The sequence below is a fragment of the Amblyomma americanum genome, chromosome 5 (genome assembly GCF_052857255.1).
Source record: "Amblyomma americanum isolate KBUSLIRL-KWMA chromosome 5, ASM5285725v1, whole genome shotgun sequence".
Classification (NCBI taxonomy): domain Eukaryota; kingdom Metazoa; phylum Arthropoda; class Arachnida; order Ixodida; family Ixodidae; genus Amblyomma; species Amblyomma americanum.
The window spans coordinates 19,792,664-19,810,469 of NC_135501.1; the positions used below are offsets into that span (position 1 = coordinate 19,792,664).

Consider the following 17,806-nt stretch of genomic DNA (forward strand, 5'->3'; position numbering starts at 1 on the left):
TCTAGCATATTTCAACACTCGTGCTTCGAAGCACTTAGATTCATGACAGATAACTTCACTGGAAAACTTTTGTGCTTATGCTTTGCCAAGATGACAGCAGAAAATTGAATCTAATATGCCTCGATATATAATTCTATAAATCGCTTGGTATGTTATCTCTACTGGTCCAAAATGTGTTTTTGTAAAAGAAAAGGCGCTTTTCTGTCGCGTGTCATACGCAACAAACTGCCTTCTCTGCTCGTTTGCCATATTTCGCTGCAGCTACTGATTACATGTTGGTAAAGCTTAAAGGCTATCGAGTATTGTAGCGAACAACATTGAGTACTATAACAGACTACATAAGTGCTACATAAGGGGCTGCGAGATTTGATACGCAGCCGTTAGTCTAGTAATTCCATTCGCTTAAACCATCCATCCCACCGCGTCAGCCAGCAGTCAATCGCTTGCGCACTACTGCGACACTATAATCACCTGGGTTCTCCACTCTGTGCACTAAGCAGGCGGTGGCGGCGACGCAGCGGGTGGGGACATCTTCAACCCTGGACCAGTTCCCGGCTTTGATGTCGTATCGCTCTACCGGTGTTCCAGGATCTGTTGCTGGTGGAGCAGAGGAGGAGAAAGTAAACGAAAGATAATGAGTAGTCATTTTCTGCTATATCCCTGTCCGCCCTTTTAAGAAGTTTACATGGCCATTGCTGAATTATAAACACCGGATACCATACTGGCTTCACTTGTCGCTGCTTTGTACACGAAACCGACGCAATCTCGAACGCTCTAAACTAACTCTCAAAAACCATACAAGCATTAAACTGAAGTGTACATATCGCTACTTCAGTTGATGCTGACGGTTAACTATCTTGAGTTCGATCCTTCTTATTACGTCCAAGTATTTAGAACAAGTATGGGCACACTCTCCACACCAACTTATTCAAATATTTTTATGGGGTTACAGGAGTAAAACCTTTAAATTCATTTTTAGAAAAACTGGTAATGTGCCTGCGTCACACAGATGACATTTTTATTACATGACAACACGAGTGAGAGGCCCTAAAAGTTTTTGTCTCGCACATTAATTCATTCCACTCTAGCATTAAAGTTACTTTCCTCCACTCGAAAGCGCCACTCAATTTTTCAACGCCACCTTTCGATTCAGGAAATAGGCAGCTTAATCCCACGCTCTATAGGAAGCCTACCGACCGACAGAAATACTGAGATTTCACTGGTTATCATCCAAGACGCTGTAAGCAAGCCATTATTGTAGGATAGACAACGCGCCTTAGAAGAATATGTACTGACGACGACGAATCTTTGAAACCCATACATTCACTAAAACACACCTTAATAATGCTTTCCAACGAGCAGCAACTCTGAAACGAGGCTATGCATGCTTAACAAACTAACAAAAGTTAACAGTGAGCGGCCCCTGCACTTGTATTTACGTCCTTTATTTACCCGCTGGACTTAAAAAATAGAAACAATAAGCAAAGCGTTGTCCGCACGTTCCGTATACTGGCATACTCGAACTCCGGAAGCGGTGCCCCACACTCCGACACGGTATAACAGACGAGATCAGGCACTACTTGACTCAATGAAGGTAAATCTGAAGCTTTATGCAGGAGTTTACATATTTACAACAGAATAAACAGCGAGCGTAATTACAATTACATGGAACTGGCTAACAGAAAATCTTCCCTTATTGGCAACAGCGAAGATGCAAGGGATCTAAATCTAGCTGAGAACAATTTTCCATGCTCCGGGGCTCGGGTTTAAAGACCTAGGAGCGTGGCCCACCCCTTGCATCACCCAATCACAAAAAACCAAGACATGGTTGTTTTACAACTGCATGGCACGCCTTCCTGTTTCGGCAAGATTCAAAACCCTCTCCCTAAAATCCACAGCACGTAAAGAACATCAACATTGCTTTACAAAAATGGCATTCCGGGAATGGACCATCAAAGCTATTGGCCCATTAGGTTTACTTGCCACGCCTCATAATTCCACAGTATTACTCAAACTCTCTTCCTTCAAAGTAAACAGAGAAACTCGAAAAGACATCAAAAGACTCACGTGTCGCCGGCTTTCAGAAAATTCGTGACCCTGGCGCCTCCCAGCATTACGGTAATTATTGATCTCATCCAAGCAGCTACCACCGCGGGTAACATTGTTAACTACTCGTCTTCGTGACGACTGTTCACAGACGTCCCCCAAAATCTGGGAAGTGGCGCCAACCATTCCATTGCTGCCTTTAAACGTGCGACGGCATCCCTTTTATCCAGCTGCTTTTCGTTAAACCTGCCGGTTCCCCGAGAGCTGTTGGCATACAACGTCCTTGTGTGTCGGAGACGCCGCGGAGCTTGCTAGTCGCGTCCGCACCTGACCGTACGCTACGCTTAATTGCTCCCAGTCAAGCACGAGCGTCCAGACCCGTCTCGCCCGGCGGTGATGACTGTTGAAACGTAGACGGTCTTTGCTAAAAAGACAGGGGCGGCGGGCGTATGGTGGCTTCGACAGGGTCACTGCTCCTGTCTCCGCGCGCAGCCGCATCGCCGCCGCAAAACGGGGAGCTCGGAGAGTTGCAGGAAAACGTGCCCCTAACTCTGTCCTGGCCCTCGCTGGTCAACGTCCGTCTACCTCGCCTTCCCGCTTCTTGCCGACACACTGACGAGGATTAACAAAGAAATTGCCTTTTCACGACACCGGGCCGGCAACAAAAGGACGGATGGTTCCAGCAAAGCCGCGAGAATCCACCTTACAAATTACTTCAGATACTCTTTTCTGAGCCATAAAGGCCAGAGGTGTACTTAAAGAAGAATATATTGTAGGCAACTTCGCATGTCTTTGCAGTAACAAAAGGCAGCCGCTACTGCCGGCGGTCACCGATAGTTAATTAAAGGCAGTTAGCTTGCTCACAACACTGCGGTTTACATTTATCTTCATAGGTAAATGGGACGGAGAGAAATTTTGCCATGCGATCACTCGTTGCACAATAAGAGCTCTCTGCTCTGCTGAAGCATAAAGACAACGTGACGACTTGCCGTCTGCAACATCGCTGAACGTAATTTGGTGCTGTGATAGGGCGGTTGTGCAGACGGTAATTTGTGGTTCATGCATTAATATGTAGCAACGGCAAGAATTAAACAGTTTACAGCGCTCTTGTCGTTCTGTGTTCCTCTTATTGTCCTGTCTTGTTACGCGCTGCTCCTTTATTATGCTCTCTACTATTTGTTCTATGAAATACTGCGTACTAGTACAATTGTGATTACCTGGACAAGAAGAAAACTCGCTAAAAACGTAACAAAGAACCAAGATTATGTTTCAACACACTGGTGCTACGTAACAGAAAAGAAAAAAGAACAGATGGCACCTATGACTACCTATGTTCTTTGAATGAGAAAGCACTGACTCATCGTAAACTCTGTTGCGACGCTCATTCATGATGCTTCTTTCTACTGACACACTGTCGTTAACATACAGTAAGGAAGTCGTTAGCATACGTTAGAATACAGTAAGGAAACACATACACTAGGTTCACCTTTATCCGCCAAAAACAGCGCGGGTTTGTGGCCTATGGGTTGCGTGCTCGCCTTGCAATCGGAAGGCACTTGGTTCAATTCCCCGCACCTTCCCAGGCAATTTTAGTTTTCTTTGATGTGCAACGTCGCTATCTTGTGGCCTACATCTTGCGTCATGCAAGACCATTGCGACGTCACTGGCATGTCTTCGGAACACCGCTGCTTCTCATCGCCGCCAGCTTTCATTGCCGATGAGCCATGTACAGTTGTGCAATAATAAGAGAGGTTCTCAATGAAGCACAATCGAACGTAGGTATCTCTTGTTAAATAATCTTGTTAGATATTCCTGGCTTTGTAATGAGGCGGTCGTTAGGACACATACTTAAATGAAGCCAGCAGACACCGAAACCAAGTAACGCATGGAAATGTTTCTCTTTTTTAAAATTTGTGGGCCTATTGAAGGCTGTAATAATGGTGCAATTAATTTATCCCTGAAAGATAATTGAAAGGAAAGCAGAACAAAAACAACATGCAGCCAGTTGGACCTTAACCTAAGACCTCCAAATTTCGCATCCGGTGCTCTAGGAGCACAGCTACGGCGGCGCCTGTCCAATCTACTTTCAGGAATGTAACCTAACCTTGAATGTCTTTACCAACGTCACTATCGCCCATAGCGGCGGACGTAGAACATCCTAATTGCCTTTTCGCTAACACAATGGAAGGGTTGTCTACATACGGTAAATTGAAGAAAAATGTACGCAGTAGCTGAATGAGCAGTGCATAGCTCTATAATCATGGCCACCGCATCCTCGGGTATTAGAGGGAGGTACCTGCAGAAATCTGTCTTGAAACCTGGAAAGCAGCCCACAAGCTGCGCATCTTTCCGGTCAATCACCCTACTGATGTAACCTTATGAAAAGAATGATCTACGAGCGCATCACATGGTACCTTGACAGCCGAAAACTGCATCCCTAAAGAAATTAACGAATTCGGCTAAAGCAGGCCAGCGACTGATGAAGTCATCGCTCATGTTTCGTCACTTGAAGAGGACCTCATGCTTGACGCACCCAGACAGCTGTCTTTCTTGAGATCAAGGCTGCTTTTAATTGTGTTCCATCATGCCTTACTCGCAGCCTTGGGCAGTGTTGGACTCGGAGGGAAAATGTACAATTGAATTGAAAATTACTCCAAATAGCGGCAAATATTTATGAGTATTCCAAACGGTTCGACGCCGTTTTATACAGTAGAGAAGGGCGTACCTCAGGGGCCGTGCTCAGCCCTCTCAAGTTCAACATTACCTTGGTACACATAAGAAACCTACCACGAGCACACATTACGTTTTATGCCGATGGCGTCTGCATCTGTAGCGCGTCAAATTCGCGGCACGTCACCCAGAAACGTCTGCAGAGAGCGTTACTGAAAATCTCTATATATTTGACTCCGGAATGTATGCACCTCTCCCAAGAAAAAAAGTTCTGCCTTGGCTCTGACAAGCAAAAAAAATGACCAGGTGCGTGCTTGTCCAAGGTCGACGTGAATAACGTTACGTGTGATACATAAAATTCCTTGGGATTGTTAAAGACAGGAATCTCTCTTGGACTCGCCAGATCCAAATTCTCCGCGAGAGAGCTCCGATTGCACCTCGAATTTTCAGATCCATAGCGGGAACACGATGGGGATGCAACTGCCACTCCGTGTTTCTTCAAACAGCCTATGTCGAAGGAAAATTCCCTTACTTCTTAGCAGTTCTGCACAGACTATCGCTACAATCTAAAAGGCCACTAGAGGCAACTGGCTCCGAATCCACCTTGGCCTTCAAATGGGTTCGTCGGCTTCGAGAACAGTAGCGAAAGCAGGATGCCTTTCTCTCAACGTCATTGTTTCTCAGAAAACTATGCGAACACATCTCCGGCATGTGCTCCAAGGAAAAAAGCAGTTCCTGCACAGTGTTCGCATAGCCAAAAGAATCTCCTGATTTGGCCAGCCTCTGCAACTGCTCAACCTCCTTAATATTACTCAGCCGAAAAAATTGCTTCCTCCAATCTTTCCACCCTGGGCAATACACGCCTCTTAAGATAAATCTGTACATACAAGGTATAGATATGAAAAAACATGCCGCATGTGGAGCTACTACAAGCTCATCAGACTTTCCTCACTGAGAAATATTCTGCTAACGTCCACATCTTCACAGATGGCTGGATTTCACAGGAATCTTCCTTTTGTCGTTTTTATGTGCCCTCAACAGGCCAAACGTTTTCCCATCGCCTGCAACGGAAGCCATCCTTCACAGCAGCAGAGCTCCACGGGATTTAAGAAGCTGTCTTCTATATCTCACGTCGAAGCCCTTGCCGTTGGGTTCCCTTCGCGGACTCCAGAACTGAGCTACAATCCCTGTCCAATATCTGGATAAAAAAATAACCACCAGCGAGTTCCTTTTGATATTAGTTACCAGCATCACCAGGCTAGTGACGCAGGTCACTCTTACATTTCAGTGGATTCTAGCTAACTGTGGAACCACAGCAAACGTAAAAGCGAACGGAGCAACCTGCTGAGGTTACGAACACTGGAATTACAACGTGATTCACTTCACGAGGCCTGAAGCGTCTGAACTATCTAAAAAAATCAGCTCTGGCTCTCGCTTAACTACTGTTTTATTTTAATTTTATTTTATTTATGAATACTGCGATCTTGTACACAAGATTATAGCAGGTAGGAAACATTGTGTTCACATGCAAAAATACTGACACTTACAAAAAAAAACAGATTTTCACATAAAAGTCAGCAAGGAAATGCCGCGGCAAGGCCGTAAACAACAATCATTTCAAGTGCTCTTCAAACAAATGCAATGACGTCTGCATGACGTCATCATCCGTGAGGTTATTCCAAACAGTGATGGTCCTTGGAAAAAGGAATATTTAAAACAACTAACTCGCGAATTTTATGGTGTTACGGAAACAGAATGGTGATTTATAGTTTGGTACCCCGAGGAATAAGCAAGGATAATGGAGGTGTCAACTTTGAAATTATTCCTAATTAATTGAAAGAAAAACTTTAAGCGACATATGCGATTTCTGTTAGGAATAGAGTGTAATTAAGCCGCTGTTTTTGAGGAGGTCACTGACTGATGCTTGCCCGTAAGTGTTATTTATAAACCTTACTTCTTTGTTTTGGATTCCTTCAAGGTTACTTATGTTTACCTTTGTAAAAGGGTCCCAAATAATTACTGCATATTCTAAGATTGTCCTAATAATAGTGTTGTAGGCAATGAGGCGTGTACCAGGGTTTGCTAAGTTAAGCGAGCGTCGTAAGAAAAAAAGTTTTCGGAGAGCGTATGCTGAAACATAGTCTACGTCCTTGGTCCAAGAGAGGTTATCAGAAATCCATAGGCCTAGATACTTAAATCCTGTAACTTCATGAAGAAAATTATTATTAGCAGTGTAGTGATATGAAGAGAGTTTTTAATGTTATTCTGAGTTTTTTTCAAAATTAATTGACATTTGCCACTTCTCACACCAAGAAACTATTTTGCAAAATCAATGTTCAGCCTAATTTCTTCTTCAGTCGAACTTATTTTCTCATACAACACGTAGTCGTCCACATACAACTTAACACGTACTTACAGGTCTTTAACAAAATCATTAATAAATATTAAAAACAGCAGTGGGCTGAGGACGGACCCTTGGCGAACACCAGAATTGACAGGAACGTAATTGGAGCAGGCTTTATGCAGTTCGCCAAACTGATGGCGATCAGATAGGTACGATCGTATGTATCCATGTTAATATCTGTTTATTATTTATAACAATACTGAGTTTATGAAGTAGTTCCTTATTGAAAGCTTTTCGAGAGTCTATGAAGATAACATCTGTTTGTTTTCCTTCGTTGATTGCTGTCGAAAAATCGCGGATTGTTTCGACCAGAATACCCTCGTCTGAACCCATGTTGAACAACTGCCGGTACATTATGCTCGTCGAGGAAATTAGATGCTTCTGAACGATGTGTTCCAATAATTTGCACGTTGTCGAAGTTAATGAAATAAGGCGATAATATTCAATACACGTCCTCTCTCCCCTTTTATACAAAGGCTTAATTCTAGCATTTTCCAATCACACGGTAAAACACCTCCTTTCAAAGATCGAGTGACTAGGACGCACCAATACTTGGAACACCACTCTGCATACGGTTTAAGAAAGGCATTCGGAATATCATCTTGTCGAGGTGATTTCTTAACACCCAGTTTTAACAATAGATTTAAAACACCCTCTTCATGAATTTCAACATCAGGCATGGTAGGAAGGGACACGCTAAAGGGTGGGAGACGCTCGCCATCTTTTGTGAGGTTTCTTAAAGCTGTTATTAAATGCTGAGAAAACCTGGACATTGTCACTTATATGTTGACCATTTATTATAAACGTATCGGTAGAACGAGAAACTGGCGTAATTGCCCGCCAAAACGTTTCAGGTGAAGTTCTTATAAAAGCCGGAAGTTGAGTATTGTAGTATTTTTCTTTATCTTTCAGAATGCACTGTTTTAATTTCTCTGAAACTTCATAATTTTTTGCCCCTAAATTGGCGGAGCTAGACTTTCTCATGCTTTTCTTTAGTCGTTTTAGCTTGCGTTGCAATTGCAAAGTTTCTCGCGTAATCCAGGGATTGTGGTTGTCTGACTTGCATATCACTGGTACAAAGCACTGAATGCTGACACAAACAACGTTTCTGAACACAAGCCACATGTCATCCACGCTGCAAGTGCTGTGCATAAAACTATAATAATGAAAAGCTGGTTAGAGAGCGAAAAAGCGGTCGTGTGTCTGGCAGCTAGATGCAGCTTGTCGTCCGTAACGTTGAGTGCCTTCCGGACAACTTCGCTACACGCTTGATTGTAACATCTGTAATTTACACGCTCATAACTGAATTTTTAAAGAATGCCACCGTAAATAGCTCAGTGATACGCTTCTTATACATCTGTGCATTCACTAGACGCGCTGCATCTGCTGAACCGTCCCCGTACATTGCGTGTTGAGGATTCAGTGAGTGCCGCATGATGGCGCTACGACTACACGCCGTGCACAAAATTCACCGGAAACGTACTTCCCCACTCACTTAATTGGGATATAGGTAACTTTCATCTCTACAATTTATTCATGCACGCCTCAGTGCATATCTCGAAGATACGTTTCTTAGACATCTGTGCATTCGCAAGACGCGCCTTCATTCACTCCGAGTGAGTGATTGAATAAACTTTATTGCCCTAATAAAGGAGCCTTGCTGCTTGCCCAAAGATTGCCGATGTCTTCCAGGCTGAGCGTGGTCGGCGCCCCTAGTCCAAGGCACCACCGTCCCTGGCCATCCGGCATGCGTGGCTCACTAGGTCTCTTTGGACCTTGAGCTGGCTGCTGGTTAGCCGGTCTTCCCACTGCTCTGCATTTGGCTCTTTGTTACCTCGGAAACTCTGTACCCGTGGGCTCGTAGCCAAACAGGAGCCTTCCACAACCTTCACATTCTACATAAGATGTATCCGGAGCAGTATAGCGATACATGTCTGTGGTGCGGGGCAACCCCCACGCTGTATGATATCACATGGGAATGCATTCATTCACTCCGAATAGACGGACAGTCGGGACGGAGTGGAAGCGTTCCCATCTTGCATGACGGAGGCCCGGATTCAATTCCCACCTACACCAAAATTCTGTGTTATTAACTGAGGTCGCTTCAAGGTCATGTGTGCGCTGTAAAATGACCTTGAAGGTTTGTACGCTGGAAGTGGTGGTATTGCTAAAAAAAAGCGCTTACGAAGAATAAAAGCGCCTGTGGAGCTTGCCGACACATCTTCATCAATTTCTGCGCTCCAACTACCCGCCCTTAAGGTAAAGAGTCTCACCCAGGCTTCTTCGCCACCTCGAAGCTCTTTATCATCGAATTCGTCTAAACGCAGTGCTTACAAACACCTTCAAGTTATGTTTAGGTCTAGCGAACAGTCCGTATTGAGACAACTGGGGCTAGTAGGAGCAGTGTAATGCTTAGCGTATGCTCAGGAGCATGTACATATCAACGTACTATGGAGTCACACAAGTGCCTGCAACACTGAACTTTGAATTAGGACCCTTAGCCTGCAGAAGGAGCAGAGACGCGCTATGCCTTTTTTATTTTTTGGATGCCACGCATCTTCTAGACAAACTCTGATCCCTACGTTCAGCACTCTCACTGCACATTCTCTATGCAGTGAACTTTGCAATCCCATTTAGTACATTTCTTTGATTCCATCTTTATCTCTCCCCGAATTCCTTCCCCACACTGATTAGCATGTCAGCGAATTTAAATGCCAGCTAAATTCTCAGTTTTTAAATTAAAGAGCTCCTCTTTCTCATTCTCTCTCTAAGCATCCAAAGCAAGAGCAAGTATAAAAGACGCTTATGAAAGAAGTAAGCTTCGCTGCTCCATTGTTTTTGCTACGCTACTTTTCTGCTATCGGTGTACGTCGACAGAAACAATTTTAGTTATAACAAAACCCGTCAGCCAGGTTCTAGCAACTGGGTGTAGATTCCTTGCTGTCCACGCGGTCAATTCCTTAGACATATTGCCGCGTCTCCAACAAAAGCCGCCCGGCGGCTACTAGGCAGGCAGCTCTTGCGCCACGCTGGTGGCTTTTGATGAAGAAACTGAAGTTCCGCCCCGACCGCCTCTCAGTGCTGCTGCAGCTTATGAGAGCTTCTCGGAGTTGGCGTTTCTTTGCCGTCTAGCCACGAGTTACCAATACCAACTAGTATATGGCACTGCTGGAGGCTCCGGGCTCGATGTCCCCATGTCCAGGACCCCTCCAGATGACCGCTCATTGAGTCCCGACCAGCTTCCGCTTATACGCACGCGCCCGGATGGATGAATGGAATGTAGGAGCGTCCCCTTTGAAACGGGGTGATGACAATTGTCATCATGTTTAGTTTTTTTTCCTTTATTTTTGTTTAACTGTTGTACACTGCAGTAGCCGCCACCTACTGGGACTGGGTCCAGAGTTTGGCCCCCTACACGAAGTGGCGCCCACTCATCACCCCGTTGAGCATACACCCATGGTGCAGGCTAGCGCGTCTCCCTTGACGTTTCAGCAGCCCCGTGTGCTGGAAAGTTTCCATGGTGCCACTTATGAAGACGTTGAAGACTGGCTTGACCAGTTTGAGCGGGTGGCGGATTTCAGCGACTGGAGCCCTGCACAGAAGCTACAGAACGTTTATTTCGCACTCGAAGACGGAGCAAAGACTTGTCTCGATAACAGGGAGACCGATATCCAAAGCTGGGACACCTTAAACTAGCAGATCCAGGGCACGTTTGCTAGCACGGACCGGCGGGATAGTGCAGGAGCCTCTTGGACGCTAGCGTACAAATGTCTAATGAAAGCGTCGCCATGTTCGCCGAGGATATGACCCGTCTTCGTCAGCGCGCTGATCCAGATATGGCGGAAGCCACGAACCTCTAAAAGCTTATGCATGCTGTAAAAGGCTAACTCTTGCTGGTTTGGCCAAAATTTTTCGCAGACTGTGGCAGACTTCGTAAAAGAAGCTACCGCCATTGAGCGTTCCTTGCAGCAGCGCTGCCACCGAAATGACTCCTTGTGCGGTGAGCCATGCAGCAGTGCGGCCTCTTTGTGTGTGTCTAGCGGCGATTCATCTTTGCGTAAGCTGATACGCGCAGTGGTTCGTGAACAGCTCCAGAAAGTGAACTTCGGCTGGCCTCATCCGACAGCCGCGATGGTTACCGAGATTCGGCAGGCACTTTCACCGTCTTAACTAATGCCGGAACCGCGCCCCATGAGGTACGCAGCGGCACTTCGCTCCGAGTTTCCGCCTGTGCAACGTCTGCCATACCAGGCTCTGCCGGCATTCTACCAGCGGCCCCAGCGGGGACCCACAATGTGTCTACCGGCTCGGAAGGCTGCTGTTTGGCGCACTTCTGACTAGGAACCTCTCTGCTACCGTTGCGGGGCAGCCGGCTATGTATATAGCCGTTGCCCCTACTACCGCGAAATCGGGCTCCGGGGTTTTCCACGTCGCGCTCCCTGTCCTCGTTTCGGTGACCGACCCCACGAAATAGAGGAATACTTGCTGCCCGCCGATCACGATCTCCGTCTCCCGTGCGCTACACGTCGCCCAGCCGTCGGACTATCGCAGATAAGTAGCGAGGGTGGTCTCGAACCCCACTCCGAAGAAACTTAAAGCGGCATCCTCAGAGAGGAGGTTGCCGGTAGGAGATATTCCGAAGTCCTCTCGATGCCGCCGCAGCGCGATGACAAGATCCCGATGTCGTGGCAGTCTGATTCTCTGATTCTGTGATACCGTATTTCCTTCTAAGTTAATGCATTTGTTAGCGCCCACCTCCGCATTCACGTTGACGAGCACCCATTGACGGCTTTAGCTCATACAGGCGCGGACTATTCGATAATAAGCAAGCATCTCGCGGATCGTCTCAGCAAGGTGAAAACAAAAGGATGGACCTCAAATCGCAACTGCTGGCTGACACCTCATCACGCCTATGGGAAGGTGCACTTCTCGGTCACCGTTGCTAACTATGCTTCTGTTGCCACTGTTGTTGCTCTGCCCCACTGATTCAAGGACCTGATGCTCGGAATGCACTTCTTGCGGGAGCATGGTGCCGTCATAAACGTTCCTGGCCGTGTGGTAACATTTTCGACTCCAGGAACAACTGACACCGAATCACGCAGAGCGGCCCTGCGCATTATCGACGTGGATTGACAATGCTTCCGCGATCCTCATTGCTCGTTGCCGTCATATGTCACGACCGGTGCAGTGCTGACGGCACTGTGGAACAGAACATTGCGCTTGTGCAATCTCATGGGGTCTTCGTCCCGAGAGGTATTCTAAGGCTAACCGGTGGCCTGACAGATGTCAGGCCGCTGTAGGAAAGTAAAATGGTGCTGTAGGAAAACGAGTGCGATGTCACAGGGGAAAACTAGGGTGGAGAGGCCGAAGTTCAGAATCGGAAGGTAGGCGCTGTTACGGTGACGGCCAGGACTGTGTGTGGAAGGATGACGTAAGGCTGAAGCACAACGTCCTGGATGGGTTAAGTGACAGAGGCACCATCAGGAAGGGGGGGGGGGGAAACGGGGGCATTAGGACATAGACTGCAGCGCCATGCAGCAAGCGAGTAAGTTCAGCGGCACGTAAGCGGGATGGCTTGGTATCGGCGCTTTCAGAGAGGAGCGGCAGGTACAAACAAAAAAGGCCAATGGAGCGATCATTCAGGGCCGCGTGGGTCGTTAAAAAGTCCATGCCGAGGATCAGATGGGGGTGGGGGGGGGGTGGACAGTGGTCGACTGCAGTGAACAGGACAGGTGTGGTACGACCGGCAATGCACGCGCAGTGCACATTCCAGCGACGGCAGCAGAAGTTCTGTCGGTGACACAACCGGCTGAGGAAACGGTGGGCGTGACAACCTTCTTCAGATGGTGGCGAAAGAAGGAACTCAAGACAGAAATTTGGGTGCCACTGTCGATCAGATCGGTAACTGGTGCATTGTCCACAAATATATCGAGAAGATTGCGGCTAGGAGCGAGAGTCAGGAGTGTATTTTCGGGCCAGGTCGTCAATGTAGCGTCACCTCCGGGGGCTGTATTGGCTATTTTTCCGAGTGAAAGCCAGAAAAGGGCACAGTGGACGGGCGTTGAAGTTGCGACAAGCGGGAGCGGCAGACCTGCGGAGGGACGGAGTGTCAAAGGGAGTGTGCGAACTCACGACGGGAAGACATCTAGCGCGGCCCGTAGTCGGCACGATGATCGGAATTAGAGCTAAGTTGAGGTGGCAAAAATGAACGGCTGTGACAGTGGCGGGAAATGTGGCCGGCACGCGAACAGGTGAAGCAGATTGGCCGGTCGTGCGAGGTGCGCCAATCTGCAGGATTCCGGTAGCGAGCGGTGGTTAGCGAAAAGGGCGACGCAGAGGGCAGGCCAGAATTGAGGCCCAAGTTCGCGAAATCATAGCGAAGGGTGGCTTAGATCAGGGCAATCGCAGCGTCGGCCGGCTGAGGAGCGAAGGTGACGGGAGTCAAAGCCTCCAGTTCCTTGCGCACAATTCGGGTAAAATTGGCAGGATTGGACGGCTGTCGTTGTGTTGGCAGGTCTTCGCAGGAGGATGCCGCTGCTGTGTTCGGAAGGCGGTCGAAACTCATGGGGAAGCAATATGGCCGTATTAAGCTTGCTAAAATTGGAGGATGGAGTCGACCGTTGCGCGGTCTTTGCAGAGGAGAAGATTAAAAACGCCATCAGCGATCCACTTTAGGATGTGGCCCACCTTCTCAGTCTCTGACATGGCGCTGTCTACCTTTCGGCACAGAGCTGTGGCGTCCTGGATATAAGAGAGGTGTGACTTGTTGGACGACTGAGCTCAAGAAGCAAATTCTTTTTTAGCGTCGAGCTTTCGTTTAATTAGCCTGTCACAGAAGTCCCAGGGCTTCTGTTCACAGGTATCCCAAGAAGTAAGGCCTGCCTCATGCGTTTCCAACCAGAGGCGCACCGTACCCGCCAAGTAGAAGATCACGTTAGCAAGCATGAGGGTCGCGTCCCAGCGATTCTGCTTACCGACACGCTCGTACATGGCGAGCCAGTCTTCGACATCGATACCATCTGTGCAACAAAAGGTACACGGGTCTCGAGGCTGCGCCACGACAACGGTTGGCTCTGGGGATGACGATGCGGTCAGAGGTGGGTCGGAAGGCATATTGATGGATCCAAACTGACGACCGCTGCGGGAGATCCAGGGCGTGGTCTTCATGTAGTACCCAGTACAACTTCCACCAAATATTACGAGGTTATCTCAGCAACAGGTGCGACAGGCAGCAGTCAGAAGGCGCAAAAAATCGTCACCCAAGCACCAGTTGCAGCGTCCTTGTCGACGTCAGCAGCACAGTGACAATATGACGTCCTCTTCTTTTGGCGTCCGTAAACCTTAAGAGTATATTTACACTGTCCTACGCGACGTGCGGCCACCTAATCCCTGCAAACTTTATAATCTTAACCTCCTACTCAGCTTTCTGCCACCTTTTGCTGAGCTTGCCTTCTTTTGGAATCTCGTCCGTTATCAATAAGGATCATCATTTGCTTTGCCTTCACATTACATGCCCTGCCCAAGCCCATTTCTTCAGTATTTTTGATAAGACGTTGATTTTTCTTGAATCATTGTATCTTCCTGTATAGCTATCAGTTTCGTTTCCAAATATGGCTGCCTTCTCCTAAGTTCAAGGCGAGATCCGGGTCCTGAGAACGTAAGAACATTAGTTTTCTGCATCCTAGTTTTTAGACCCACCGTTGTGATCACCTTGTCTAGGTCGCGGGCTATACTTTGCAATTCGTTCCGTGAGTTGCCTAGCAAGGCAATGTCATCAACGAATCTCAGTTTACATATGTGTAGTCTTACCCAAAAACTGTTCCCAATCCACGTCTCTCAATAGCTCCTGTAAAAAAAGCCGTAAGTAGCATTGGAGAGATCATGTCTAATTACTTAACAACGTTAGTTTTGAATCTTAGTATTTGCTTATGGAGGACTATGAATGGTAAAGAAATATGTCTACATAGAGCAGGCAGTGACCGCTGATCCCTATCATGAAAGGGAAATAACAAGATGGATAAGAATGGAGTGGAGTGCATATGGCAGGTTTTCTCAGATAATGAATGGCACTGGCCTGTATCCTTCAAGAAAAAAGTGTAAAACCGCTGTATGTTACCGGCACTTACCTACGGGGCAGAAACGTGGAGGCTAACGAAAAGAGTTCAGGTTAAGAACAACGCAGCGAGCTACGGAAAAAAATGATAGGTGTAACGTTAAGAGACCGGAAGCGGGGAGAGTGGGTGAGGGAACAACCGCAGGTTAATGACATCCTACTCGAAATCAAGAGAAAAAAATGAGCTTGGGCAGGGCATGTGTTGTGAAGGCAAGATAGGCGCTGGTTCTTAAAGGTACCCGAGTGGATTCCAATATAAGGCAAGCGTAGCAGGGGGTGGCAGGAGGTTAGGTGGGCGGGTGAGATTAAGACGTTTGTGGGCATACGGTGGGCGGACCTGGCAACAGGGAGAGTTAATTGGAGAGACATGGGAGAGGTCTTTCCCTCAAGTGGACGTTGTCAGGCTGATGATGACGATGACGATCATTATGATGGTGATGGAGCCAGGAGGAGGAGGAAAAACTTTAAGGTCAGCATGAAGGCGCTGTTAAGAAGGTTGTTTGCTCCGGTAAATCCCGCTGACCATCTGTCCAGGCCGAGTGAAGCCAAGAACTCCAGGAATAAGAGATAAGGTAAAGGAAATAAGGATAGGTAATGGCTATGTTACGTGAGTACAAAATGCGTTGTGTGTTCCATGGTCTCTGGAAATCTCTGCAGCCGTTAAGATATCTTCCAGTAATTTTACACAAACTGGTTCCTCAATGCCTGCTTGGCTCCTCAAGTTTCGATAGAGTTCAATGTTTTCACGTAATCGGTTTCGGTTCATGAGGGTTTATCAGGGCTCCAGAAATGTCGACCACTAGGGGTTCTTTAACGTGCTCTTACATCACACAGTACACAGGCCTCTATAATTTCGCCTGCATCGAAATTCGACCACAAAAGCCGGGATCGAACCCGCGTCTTTTGGGTCAGCAGCCGAGCGCCAAAACCACTCACCCAATGTGGTGGCATTTTACACGTAATCATTAAAGGCTATACAGTGTGCATCAAAAACATTCGATACAGATTTTTCTTTGACAGGCCGTGAAAGGTAGGTTGGTGCGATCTATGCAGGTCGATAAAATGACATGGCAGACATTATTTACGTAATCGACTGCAATGAAAACAGCAGCAATGAAGTAAAATTAACTGATCGACTTTTTATAAATGTTTTGTTTTAGGAAAAAAGATCGTATAGGGAAAGTCAAGGGCTTCGACAGAAAGCGAACCTAATTTATAAAATTTCTGCATGGGCACTGTGCGTCGAGATATTGCCACCAGCTGGACATAGGTAGCAACAAAAGACATGCAGGTTAATTTTTGCACGCACGCCCTGAGAGCTTTTCTTGGAATGCTGCCAGTGAACGGTGTCTAGATTCTTAGTTCCGTGACATATTTTTGATACTTTCCTGGCCTATGTCACAAACCCCTCCTCGCACCGCGGACCTCGGTCCTCTGCCGATTGACACACCAGTTCACCGAGGCAGTCGCCGAAGCCTAGGGCTGCCTCCTGAGAACGGGCCATTGGATTCGAACTCGGTGCCTGCCTCTCGACCAACCATGCGAGGTACTACTTACAACTATAACATTATCCAAAAACCACGAGAACTGAATTCCTTCCACGGCATTGAGCTGGAGGTAGTGAAAGACTGGCTTTGTTCAGTTTGAACGCGTCGCCTCGTTCGCTCAGTGAGACGAAGCTTCGAAGCTGCCTAACGTCTTCTTCAACCTGTAGGACGGCGCTCGTACGTGGTACGACAACCGTGAAGACGTTTTGTAGTTGTATGTTGGACATAACGGGGCTCTTCCGGCGAAAGCCAAAAAGCTACGCCACCTACTGCGCGGAGTTAAAGAACAGGTTTTAGCTGACCTCGTGCGCACCTCTCCACCCCCCCCCCCCCCCCCGGTGCTGTCGCCGAGTTTTTCACTGAGGCGTTTATGATGGAGCAGGTCTGTATTTATTTATTTATTACGTACAACACCCCGGGTATGGGGCATTACAGGATGGATGGGCACAACAGAATACAAGATGATGGCCTCGACCTTTTTCTTGAATTCGATAGGACTGGTGAGGTGTAAAGCTTTTGGCGGCAGATCATTCCAACCCCGAGATGATTTGACAAAAAAAGGATCGAAAATGAAATGTAGTTCTTGCAGCGGGGGATACACGGTCTTTTTTGGTCAATGTGGCTGGAGAGATGATGTGCTGGTATATAATTGATGCTCCTAAAGATGAATGGTAAAACTTACGGAACAGGCATAATCGAAAAATATTTCTTCTCGCTTCAAGATTAGTCAAGGAGGCTCTGAATTTTAGAGGGGACACTCTAGTATAATATGACTAATCAGAATAAATAAACAAATAAATACTTGAAGCAGATAGCGGGAATTTTTTCCAAACGTTAGTGAGAGATTGAAGTGATGACGGTACCATACTGCTGAAGCGAATTCTAATTTAGGCCGGACAAAAGTTTGGCAATCTTCAGAAGACTTCCGCTTCAGACACTTCAGAACCAGAACATATTTAGGGAATGTGGGATGGCCTGTGATGGAAAGAAATCATACATATTTTAGCAAAATTAAGGGACATTACA

General features: G+C 47.0%; 1 protein-coding gene across 1 annotated transcript in view; it reads right to left on the reverse strand.

The window, feature by feature from the left end:
• LOC144134594 (kelch-like protein 10) overlaps positions 1 to 17,806 on the reverse strand; it is a 677,760-nt gene that overhangs the window by 11,083 nt on the left and 648,871 nt on the right. The window contains exon 11 of the mRNA XM_077667481.1: positions 472 to 597. Within this exon, the coding sequence (XP_077523607.1) occupies positions 472 to 597 (126 nt within the window). The remainder of the gene's footprint in view (positions 1 to 471; positions 598 to 17,806) is intronic.